General features: G+C 37.0%; 1 protein-coding gene across 3 annotated transcripts in view; it reads left to right on the top strand.

The window, feature by feature from the left end:
• LOC107842670 (anaphase-promoting complex subunit 7) overlaps positions 1–12,593 on the top strand; it is a 34,330-nt gene that overhangs the window by 13,297 nt on the left and 8,440 nt on the right. For all 3 annotated transcript variants that reach the window (XM_016686626.2, XM_047408102.1, XM_016686631.2), the window contains one exon: positions 4,392–4,465. In XM_016686626.2, the coding sequence (XP_016542112.1) occupies positions 4,392–4,465 (74 nt within the window). The remainder of the gene's footprint in view (positions 1–4,391; positions 4,466–12,593) is intronic.

Raw genomic sequence — 12,593 nt, 5'->3', positions numbered from 1 at the left:
GAATTTCCAAGTGAAATCTGACAAACATAATCAATTATGACAAAGATTAGAAATTAGATTGTGGAATAAGTGAAACTATACTAAAATGAGGAATTGTTAAAATGCTGGAAAATAGGGGTGTGCATCAGTTGGTTCGGTTCGGTTTTATGTATTATCGGTTCGGTTTATCAACTTTTGCTTTGTCAACATGCTAAACCGATAACCAAACCAATCAGATATTTGTTATCAGTTTTGGTCCTTAACAGTTTAACGGTTTAACCAATAAGAAAATGCTCCTTTTATTTTTTTCACCTTCTCTTCTTATTTTCATGTGTTCATATATATATACTGCCTTCATGCATAAAAGCTTACACAAAGTGCAAAGTAGAATCAAATTCAAATACGTTATTACTAAAACAAACTTGTTTTTGTTTTGGTTAAGTAGCGAACTTGAACGCAGTAGCAATCGATAGCGATCTTTCAAAAAAGAAAATCAATGTAGGTTTATAGTTTATATTAATGGGTGGAAACCCAACAAGCCAACAAGTTTATAAAGAAAAGAACAACACTAATACAACAACTGTAAAATGCAAAAAACAATAGGATATGCATTTAAAATATAAAGCTACTATTATATAACTAGGGATAAAAATATAATTTCAATATAATCTTATTGGGTTATCGATTTAACCGTCAATCAAAATCTTAAAACCAGTCGAACTGATATCCCAATAAAAAATTTCTAAAACCGTTTGAAAATAGTTAACCCAATAACTAGATACCGATAAACCAATAACGATTTTTTTTGGTTCGGTTTATTGGTTAATTTGGTTTTTGTACACCGGAAAAGAACTAACCAAATAATTTATTGATTTTGTTGGCTTAACCCCTTGTAGGTCTTGTTTACTGTAATGTTATACATCTTTGTATCTCCTTCTACCTGTTTATACAAGTTTTGTATCCAACCTTCATTAACTTTAACTAATCCTAGTAATATCCATTTTATATCTCGTATAACACTCATGTCCAGTCTTATCAAAAGTAAAAAGTGTAAAAAAGCTCTAAGGTTCGTTGGAGGCTTTAAGTGCAAAGCACAAATAAAGTATGGGCTTAAAAGAAAAAAAAGGTGCAAAGGGAGAAGAAAATACAAACATATATATTTAGTCCGATACAAATAATTATAATCATTAGGGACAAACTTATGAATAAAGAAACGACAAAAAAAATTTAGGCGAAATGGTCTCGTAGACCCTTATACTTGTCCGAGTTTGTAAAGTGAATACCTGTTTTTAGACTTTTGTCATCTGAACCACTCAACTCAATAAAATTCAACATTTTAAATCCTATTTCGGTGTGTAACACAATTGCTTCCACGTCATTTTTAAATGCTGCATTAAATTCCACGTCATTTTTAAAATACCACATAAGAAATCAAATATTAAAATAAATTTAATTAAATAAACAACTTTTACAAATTATAGAAAATTTTTAATTTAATTTCAAAATAGTTGAAATTCCTCTCCAATTAATTTAAATTTTCAACTATAAATTCAAATACACAAACACAATAAATTTTTCAATTTTCAATTTTGAATATCTTTGATAAGTCACAAAAACTCATTTATTGCTCTTCAAACTTGAACTTCAACTTTTTCAAGCTTATGCATGGAGTTCATTAATTTTTCAATATCCACTATCACTCACTTTCGACTCTAAGTTTAAATTTTAATCCTAAAAAAACATGAAAAATCTTGAATTGAGAAATTAATTTGCAAAAAAAAAATAAAAAATAAATCTCAAACTAAGGGGAAGAAAATTTCGAAGAAGGAAGATAAATTGTTTTTTTTCGTTTGGGTGTGGTAGGGGCTGAAGAAAAAAAATAATAGGGTGGTGCAGATGGGGTGGGGGTGCGAAAGAAGAAGAAAGAAAAAAATTGGAGGGAAGGTGGGTTTAGGGGTGGGTGAGACGGGGTGGGGGTGACAAAGAAGAAAGAAAAAAATTTTAGAGGGGTGGGTGGGTTTTGGGGTAGGGGAAGGGGGAGGAAACTTGCTGGATGTGGGGTGGGGTGTGTGTGGGGGTGGGTGGGTGGGAGGACGGTGGAGGGGTGAAGAAGAAAGGGATTTTTTTTTAAAAGTATTATTTTTAATTTTATTAAATATTTTAAATGTTTTTTTAATTTAACGTGCCTAAAAAACGTAGCAGACACGCGCTTTCCACCTCAGCAACTTAATGCCACATATGTATCAAAAGGGTTTAAAATGTTAAGTTTTATTGAGTTGAGGGAATCAGATGACAAAAGTCTAAGTATAGGTGTTCACTTTACAAACTCGTACAAGTACAAGGGGCGACGAAACCATTTCACCAAAAAATTATGATATAGTAACAGAAAAGGAACAAATATATCCCCGAACTATGATAAATGGTACGTATATATCTTCCGTTATATTTTGGGTACACATATGCCCCTGTCGTTAATGAAATGGTACGTATATGTCCCTCACACTAACGATAGGGGCATATGTGTACTCAAAGTATGACGGAGGGTATATACGTACCATTTATCATAGTTCGGGGGTATATTTGTCCCTTTTCCGTTTTGATTTTTTTATCCCAAATAATTAACTCAAACCCATTATCCAACCCATTGAACCCTTGTAAACCAACTTAATCCAACCTCTATTTTTTGTTCCAAATCCGATACTCCTTCTACTTTTCTTAAAAACATGAACCCCAATCAAATTGCAGTGATTGGTTGTTGCTACTAGTTAGTATTCACTGATTGGAGGTAGTGGAGATTAGATCGAAGGTTGCCGGAGCTAGGGGTGTGCAATGGTTCGTTCGTGTGGTGTTTCTAGTTCGACGTAGATAATCACTATGTGGTGTTGACTGGTGGTGGATAGTGTTTTTTCGATGCAATTCCGCTAAAAATTGAAACGTTAGGGGTTCAATTTATTTGGTGTTGTTTATAGGTGTTATAGGTTAATTATTTCTTTTTTGAAATTGGTAGTAGTGAGAGCTACTGTATTGTGTGTGTATATTTTTACAGGGGTGGAAAAAACGCGTATGTTAGGTAGGCGTCTCTTGGATTTTGATTGAGACCTGGTCGGATGGTGAATTATTTGGGACTAGTAGGTTTGAGTTCATTATCTGGGATAAAAAAATTAAAATGAAAAAAAAGACAAATATACCCCCGAACTATGATAAATGGTACGTATATACCCTCCATCATACTTTGGGTACACATATGCCTTTACCATTAGTGTGAGGAGCATATATGTACCATTTCATTAATGATAGGGGCATATATGTACCCAAAGTATGACGGGAGGTATATACATACCATTTATCATAGTTCGAGGTATATTTGTCCCTTTTCTGTAAAATAAAATATCAATTATTTAGTGTCGCCTTTTAATAGAGGTTCACTGGCATAGAAAAGAAAAGTATGCCTTACAACCTTGGTAGCGACACTGAAGTGCACATTAAGTGAGGCAAAACTCCCAACACGTATTGAGCCTTGCTTCAGGGCTTAAACAAGCCTTTGATAACACTCTCATGATCTACTTTGGGATACTTGGTGAAATGTTCTCAATGTTTTTATGCATTTTAAAATTTGTTCACAAAAGTAAGTTATTCCTAAATCTTGATTGATTTTGTTATCAAAATAAATTGAACCACTAGAAGCTAAATTTATTAATAAAGTTATAGCAAATATCACATTTGTGTGCTAACTTAATTTTTTGAAATCAGCTAACCCAAAATATTTTTGAATATAGTTCTTTTACATGATATGCTTAGAAAATAAATTGAGCAAATTAACAAAAATCCAAGGGTGTCCATGGCCCGATCATAGAATAATTAGTATTTTAAAATTAACTTTTAACTTTTCCCTTTTCTTTTGTTACCAAAGTTGGTTATTTATCAGAAAATAATTAAGGAAACGTGATATTTTTGACAAATGTGAAAATAAATGTTTGGGTGGGTTTCTAGAATGAAAAAGTAGGAATCATGCAAATTTTTATACATGGTTAGTGTTATCTTGGGGGTGGTTGTGTGTGTATGGGGTGGGGCGGCCCTCCTGCTCACCAACTCATCGTAAGTGATTAGCAAATGCAATCAGTTTCAGTGGGTTCATTGTTCCCTATATTTTATTTCTGCTGTTGCTTTCTTTTTCAGCAAAAAACAGAAGCATATCGCCCATATACCATTTACGTATTGGGAGATTCTTGCACAACAATAATACAGTTTTTATTTTATAAAAAACTAAAAAATAATAATTTTATGTTTTGAACCAGGGAAGAGGGATAAAGTGTTATCCGAATGGCCTTTAAAAAGTTATATATATTCCTTTATACATGATGCTAATTTTTGTTTTATTTTCCTTACAACAGTCTACTGTTCTTTTTCTGCAGGTGGTCTGGAATTCTTCGCAGAGATTCTGCGACGATTTCCCAATAACATACATATTCTGCTTGAAATGGCTAAGGTTAGGCCATAATGAATATATGGTTTTTTAAAAAAATATGAACTGCTAGTTAGACACTTTAACTTTGCCGCTGACCACGTAGACATCTCTACTTGACACAAATATGTCTCATGGATATCCCAGTCCAGCAGACCTCATGCACATGTCAAATAGGCAAAACTACCAGTGACACATGTATTTTTTTAAAAAAATAATACCAACTTTTTTATACAAAAAATGTTGTAATTCTTTTATCAAAGAGAAAACACCCACTCCTCTCCCCCTCTTCTTTGATTCCCAAATCCGAAAAAAACCCTTCCACTGCTGATGCTACTCCCTCCCTCTCTTATTCAAATTCCAAGTTCCAACTAATTAAGTCACCACATCATATGCAATACTTGAAAGGAAGATTTATACGCTTGGTTGAAGAAGATGTTATGATGATCCTAGCCTTCTTCAATAGTTGTAAAGATCCGCTTTTCATCTCATGTCTCTTCCAAAAGATTTCAACAAGTTTAAGTCCTTGCACATGTACGATAGAGACATGCGAAAAGAGAACCAAAAGATTTTTTAAAAAAATAGAGGGATCTATTTGAAGTCATTCTCCAGCGTATTTCTTTGACTTTTTTCTAGATGAGGTTGATTTTTCAGTGATGCTGTTGGGAAACAGAGATGGATGGGTGAAAATGAGCGTGTAGGAAGATGAAAAATGGTGAGCTGCATGGTGATCTTTTGGTTTCAAATGAAGTTGGTTGGGAAAGTTTTATGGTGGTTGATGGTTCACCAGGTAGTAGAGCTTTTTGTTATATGTATATGCATTATGTGTTATGTTAGGAAGAAACAATGCCATGTGGATTCCATGCCGAATGATCACCGGAAAAGAGAGTTTCCATATTTTCCAGTGAGGAAGAGTGCAGGCCAAAATTCTTTTTATGATATTTTCTAGTGAGAAAGAGCGTAGACCAAAATTATTTTTATCCTTTTCTCCTTTGAAAGGAGTCTGATGGTTAAGGTGGCATTGGGTGGATTTAATGGTGTTTGAGAGTGTTTTGAGTGTTGTATATACGAAATGGTGCGGAGATAGTGAAGGAGATGAAGGTTAGCTATGGAAGGTGGGAGAGAGAAAAGGGAAGTGTTCTAACCCAACCTGAAAAAAGTCCCACACACTCAAAAATGAGGTAGAAAACCTGCCATGTCAGCCACAGGTATTCCTAAGACACGTGCCGAGTAGAGGTGTCTGAACTGGTCACAAGGTTAGATAAACTTTATGGGTATCTAAGTATTTGGCCTTCCTTTTTACTATGTGTGTCTAGCAGTAGGACGATGCTCATGATTACCTTTACTGGTGTTACATATGTAGACAGGTAGAAGTAGTGAACTATCACATGCCTAGAATTTTCTTTCCATGTTCTTGTCATTGAAAGCCCAACTTGGTGTCATCCAAAGCGAAAAGCGCAAAAAACCTCTAAGGTCTGTTGGGGCTGTAAACTCAAGCTTTAATTAGAGAGGCGCAAATGGAGAAAAAATATAAATATATATGTTTAGTCCAATGCTAATAGTACGCTCTCCATTTCAGTTTGTTTGGTTTTAATTTAGTATGAATTTTAAGAAAATGAAGAAGATTTTTGAATCTGGTAAAAAGGATGATGGAAAGGGCAAATTGCAAAAGCTCCCAGACACAACTCCCAATGTTCTCTCTCTCTCCTACTTTCTAGGAGAGAAAATCTCACTTTCCGGTAGTTTTCACTGGAATTGGACCTTCTTTCAACCCACCAGTAATCACCCACTGTGATTATTGATAAACACCTTAGAATCTTTAAGCTAAAGGATGGAGGAAAACAGAATCTACTTCAATGCAGGGTTTAAATCCTTTGATATCACTAGATGGGAAACTGAAAAGGCTGAGTGGTACGAGTGGGTGGAAAGGAGTAGGAAGATGATGTGCAGATCATCAGTGAGCAGGAAGGTGATGGAGTGGATATGTGTCTGCCTGAAAGCAGCATCAAAGGAAAAAAAGAAGGAAATCAGGAGATGGAAGCTGGCAGAAAATGATGCAGAGCACTTCTGTACAAGAAAGTATAATGAATATGGGAGATTTATTAGCATTATAACATTAGAGGGGGGAGAACAGGTCTAATCATTCCAGAAATAGCAGTAAATGCTGGGTGGTTGGACATTGCTTTAAAGATCGATAGGTTCATTAAATGCCAGAGGAAGAAGCAGATAACACCAAGCTCAAGGAATACAGAAGCTGATTATGCCTACGCAAGTGTTATACAAGAGAGTAAATGGCAAACTAGGAACATCCACACAGCTGAGATCAATAGCAAGAAAGGAACTGTAGAAGTACTAGATAAAACGGATGTCCAGGAGGATGGACTACTAAGGAGATGTCTAGTTGGGTATTGCAGTGAGGAATCAAAAGTAGGGCCAACTTTAGTTGATATCAGAAGATGGTCCGCAACAACATGGAAGAAAGTTTTCGGAGTAAACATCTATGAGTTGTATGGTGAGATGTTCCTCTTCGAGTTCCCAAATAGATACATGGCGGAGCAGACCATTCAAGGTTAATGGAGATGGAAAAATTACAGATTTCATCTCGAATGGTGGCAGCCAACAATTGGGTGCATCCCAAGAGCAACAACTGTGAAGAAAACCTGGATTAGAGTCGTGGGGATTCCCCTGCATCTTTGGTCCAAGAATATTTTTAAGGAAATAGGCGAAGTCTGTGGGGGATGGTTTACTACAGAGGAAGAAACAGAGCTTAAGAATCATATGAAATGGGCCAGAATTTTAATTTTAAATGATGGTAGCAACATCCCAAGAGAGGTGGCGATATCTCGAAACGGCGTCATGTACCACTTTCCAATTTGGGCAGAATGTCAACCACGGTTTGAAATCCCGCCGGAAAAACCAGTCGGAGGAGATGAACCTCTTTATCCAGATAATGCCTTTGTATAATGGGTAAGAGAGATTCTATCAGAAGACAACACATGGGTACAACGGGAGAAAGTGTGTCAGCAAGGTCACATGCTAGACACATGTTTCATTTAAATGAGACCTCTGCAGTGGGTTGTTCACATAAGCCTAGTCCGAAAATGCCCCAAAACTCATTTAAAGGCCCAGATTTAGTTGTACAGGTTATTTTCAAGAATCTACAAGTGGAGAAACAGAGTCTCACAGAAGCCCACAGTGCCTATAACTTTGCTGAAGACATAACAACACAACTCTCTCTGCATGACTCCTCTCCAGTAGTAGAACAAAGGAAATCTTTCGCGAAGATGGTGATGACGACAACTGAGGTTGAGAATAGGGGTGCCTCGCCAACTTCGGATAAGGAAGAACATCCGCAGGAGTTAAGGAATTGCAACAACAAAGGTGCAGAAAGTGAAAATTACGGAATAAATTTCCAGAATGACAACACTGAAATTGTCAACTGGGAGGTAGAGGAAGTTGAACCAATAATGATGCAGCAACAACAAATTTTGCAAGGGAGAGAAAAAGAAACATTAGTCTGGGTGCAACAAAACTTGATAAAACTGGGGTAAATATTTGCGGTTGATTTCCAAGGACTCGAAGAGGAGGCCATAAAACTCTTAATGCAGATAGACAGCTGCAGGCAAGTAAGAAGACTGGACCACGATAGTGAAGTAAAAAAGACAAGGATAAACGGTGCACAAGAATTGAAAAGTCTAGTATCTTTTGATGTTAAATTCAAAAGCACAAGGAATAGGAAGAAGGGGGAAAATACAAGCTCTAGTTCTTGATGAAGTTCAAGCTAGTGTCTTGGAATGTTAGGGGGCTGAATAATAGAGAGAAAAGGAGGCTGGTGAATAGCCTGGTGTGTTGGGGTTGAAGGCCGACATTATTTGTCTTCAAGAGACAAAATTAGAAGGGAATGTTTCAGAAATGGCTAAATAAATTTGGGGAGGGAGGTGGGTTAGACATACATATCTTGAAGCAAGTGGAATAAAGGGGGTATATTATTGACGTGGGATGAGAGGGTTTGGAAAGGAGAAGTTCTGGAGCTAGGAATGTACTCGATCACTTGTAAGTTTGAATCACAACTTCAAACTTTCAAGTGCCACATCAAAGGAGTATATGCTCCCAATTGTTACAAAGAAAGAAGAACAGTTTGGGATGAATTGAGCTCGGTGAGGGGACTGAAGGAATGGCCTTGGGTCATTTGTGGGGATTTTAATGTCACTAGATATATTTCCGAGAAGAAGAATGGTACAAACAGAATAAGGGGCATCGGGGAGTTTTCAAACTTTATCGAAGATATGAAGCTAGTTGACTTGCAACTAGAGGATGCTAAGTATACTTGGTTCAAAGGAGACCAACATGAAACTGTTGCCAGGATTGATAGGTTCCTAGTTTCCAAAGAATGGGATGATAGTTTCCAAAACATGAAACAACTCCCACTTCAAAGATTGAGCTCTGACCACATCCCTATAGCACTACTTGGAGGGCCTTGGGAAAGGAACAAGAACTATTTTAAATTTGAAAATTGGTGGTTGGAGACAGAAGGCTTCATTGACAGAGTCAAAAACTGGTGGTCCTCTTTCAATTTCTTAGGAAGGCCGGACTATGTCCTAGCTTGCAAGCTTAAAGCTTTGAAATCCAAACTCAAAGAATGGAGGAATGAGGAGACTAGGAACTTGGGCATACAAAGGAGGAAATTACTTGAACAAATGGCAGACTTGGATACTAAGAGGGATGATAAAGTACTCACTGATGAGGAGATGGCTAAAAAGTCTGAATTACTTCTAAAATATGAGGAGTTGCTTAAGAAAGAGGAGATTTCATAGAGACTAAAGTCAAGAGTTTTATGGTTGAAGGAAGGTGATAAGAATACTAAATTCTTTCACAAATGGCAAATGCTCATAAAAGATACAACAATATTGACCAATTGGTGATACAGGGAGAACTTACCAAAGAACCAAGCCGAATTGAAGGAGAAATTGTGGACTATTACAAAAAGTTGTACACAGAATCTATCCAGTGGAGACCTATCTATCAAAATACTCAGTTCCCTTTCCTAACAGAGGAGGATAGGGTGGCCCTCCAAAGCAACTTTGATGAAATTGAAGTTTTGAGGTGCCTCAAGTTGTGTGCATCTGATAAAGCACCTGGGCCAAATGGTTTCACTATGGGTTTCTTTATCAAGTGTTGGGAGGTGGTGAAGCAGGATATTCTGGACACTTTTCAAAATTTCCATGATCAGGAGGTGTTTGAGAAGAGTTTTAACGCAACTTTTATTGCTCTTATTCCTAAAAAGAAAGGTGCCAAAGAGTTGAGAGATTTTAGTAAAACCTATAAGTCTGATTGGCAGTATTTACAAGCTGCTTTCTAAAGTACTGACGGAGAGACCGAAAGGGGTGATTAGCAAGTTGGTAGATTCTCAGCAAATGACATTCATTAAAGGGAGACAAATCATGGATGCAGTCCTGATTGCCAACGAAGCTGTTAATTCCAGAGTTAAGCAGAAGAAACCAGGCATTCTTTGCAAACTGGACATAGAGAAAACGTATGACCATGTTAACTGGAGATACCTTGTGAAAGTATTAGAAATGATGGGTTTTGGGCAAAAGTGGTTGAAATGGTTGATGCAATGTATCTCAACAGTCAGCTTTTCAGTTCTAGTCAATGGTTCTCCTGCAGGATTCTTTCAATCACAGAGAAGACTCAGGCAAGGTGATCCTTTGTCACCTTTCTTGTTCCTAATTGCTATGGAAGGATTGAATAATATGATCAAGACAGTGAAATTGAGAGGTTGGATGAGGGGTTTTGAAGTAGCCAGAGAAGAGGGGTTGACAGCCTGGAAGTGACACACCTTCAATACGCGAATGACACACTTATCTTTTGTGCTGCTGAGGAAGATCAGCTAAAGCATTTAAGGGTAATCTTGGTTTTTTTTTTGAAGGGGTTTCTGGTTTGCATATTAATTGGAGAAAGAGTCTAATGTACCCTATTAATCAAGTCAACAACATGAGCTGGTTAGCAACAATCCTTGGTGGTGAAATTGGCACTCTGCCAACTACATACTTGGGATTACCTCTGGGAGCTAAATCTAAGTCCATAGATATATGGAACAGTGTAATTGAGAAGTGTGAGAGAAAACTAGCCAGGTGAAAATCACAATACTTGTCTATGGGTGGAAGATTGACACTAATCAATTCAGTACTTGACGCTCTTCCAACTTACATGATGTTCCTTTTTCCCTTCCCAGTAGAGGTCATCAAGAGGTTGAACAACACTAGGAGAAAATTTTTGTGGCAGGGCAATAAGGAAACGAAAGGATTTCACTTGGTAAAGTGGAAATCAGTGATAACTGGGAAGAAGAATGGTGGTCTGGGGATTAAGAACCTAAACTTGCAAAGTAAAGCTCTTAGAATGAAATGGTTATGGCAGTATGCAAATGCTAACCAATTGTTATGGAAAAAGGTGATTGGGGCTAAATACGTAGCAGAATGGATGACCAAAATCGTGACTTCTCCCTATGGTGCCAGCCTTTGGAGATCCATTAGGAACCTGTGGGATGAAGTGAAAAGCAACTCAAAGGTGAAAGTGTTTTATGGAGCCAAGACTAAGTTCTAGAAGGATAACTGGAAGGATAACTATCATGAGAAAGGCAACTTGGAAGAGCTATTTCCTGACATCTACAGCTTAGTCATATTTCAGCAAGGGTATATAGCAGATTTATGGACACCGCAGGGTTTGAACTTCAACTTAAGGAGACAACTTAATGACTGGGAAGTTTAGAGGGTAGCTGAATTTGTCAACACAATGGAGCCTTTCAACGAACTCCAAACAGGGGAGGATATCTTTTGGTGGACAGGAAACTGTAGAGGAGTATGCAAAGTCAATAGAGCTTATAAGTTTAATGGATCAAGCAAACTAACAGAATATAAATTGGCCATGGAAACAAATCTGGAAAAGTAGAATACCACACAGTATCATGCTTGGTCTGGTTGCTGGCCAAAGAAGCAGTCCTAACTCAAGATAATGTTATGAAGAGAGGGATAACCTTATGCTCTAGATGCTTTCTTTGTGGGGAAACATTAGAGACTGTTAACCATCTGTTTCTACACTGCAAGTACACTCAACAACTATGGAGAATTTTTTTTAGTCTTAAAGGCATTTCCTGGACTGCCCAGGAAAGTCTCTGAGGCTTTAAAGAGCTGGGAAGAAGCAAGAGCACAAGCAAAGGACAGAGACAGATGGAGACTCGACTTATCCCTGCTGCTATATGGTGGGCAATATGGAAAGAGAGGAACTTTAGGTGTTTTGAGAGCATAGAGAATAGTGTACAGAGTGTGAAGCTTAACTGCATTCTACTGTTACGTTTTTGGTGTAATCAGTTATACTCAAATGATATTGTCTCTCTAATTGATGCTTTAGACTCAATTTAGTCATAGAGCAGTAAGATTTAGGGACCACTTGTAGATAAGGTTTCAGTTTGTGATATCATACAAAGTTATCAAGTTCAAAAAAAAAAAGTCTTAAACTAAAGATATATAGAATATAGCAAAATGCCCTTTAATCTTATGGTCTTAAACATGCCATGTAGAAAGTTAGAAATAAAGAGTTGCCAAAATAGGAAAGGGACATTCTTTTTGAAATGAATTAAAAAAGAAAGTAAGACAAACACATTGATACGGAGGGAGCAATATACATGAATAACAAATATATGGACAAAGAAATTGAAAAAAGAATTGCAGTAAAGAATGTCAATTATTTAGTGTCTCCTCTTTAGGAGACTCTTATTGGCAAAGAAACGTTTGTATTAGAGCCTTGATGATGACAATGAAGCACACATTAAGCGAGATGAAGTGCTCAACACATTGCGCCTCGCTTCAGGGCTTAAACGCGCCTTTGACCATACTGGTTCAACCATGCACATTTGAACTGCTCGTCAAGGAAATGCCTTACTTTAGTGATTGTTCCAAATTACCCAGAAAAAATCCCACATGAAAGCTACATTTTTCTTCACTTTCCAGCTTGTGGACTATACAGAACTAATGTTGGTACTTGTTTTTGACGGATGGTTGAATGCCATTGACATAATAAACTGAATAGATCTCTTAGGATGAAAATAGTTTTTATCTTAAACCCTTAAAGGAGATGGTGTCTTAACTTTTTCTTG

The sequence above is a fragment of the Capsicum annuum genome, chromosome 1 (assembly GCF_002878395.1).
Source record: "Capsicum annuum cultivar UCD-10X-F1 chromosome 1, UCD10Xv1.1, whole genome shotgun sequence".
Taxonomy (NCBI): domain Eukaryota; kingdom Viridiplantae; phylum Streptophyta; class Magnoliopsida; order Solanales; family Solanaceae; genus Capsicum; species Capsicum annuum.
The sequence above is the reverse complement of the archived record's forward strand: the minus strand, read 5'-3'. Positions and strand labels throughout refer to the sequence as shown.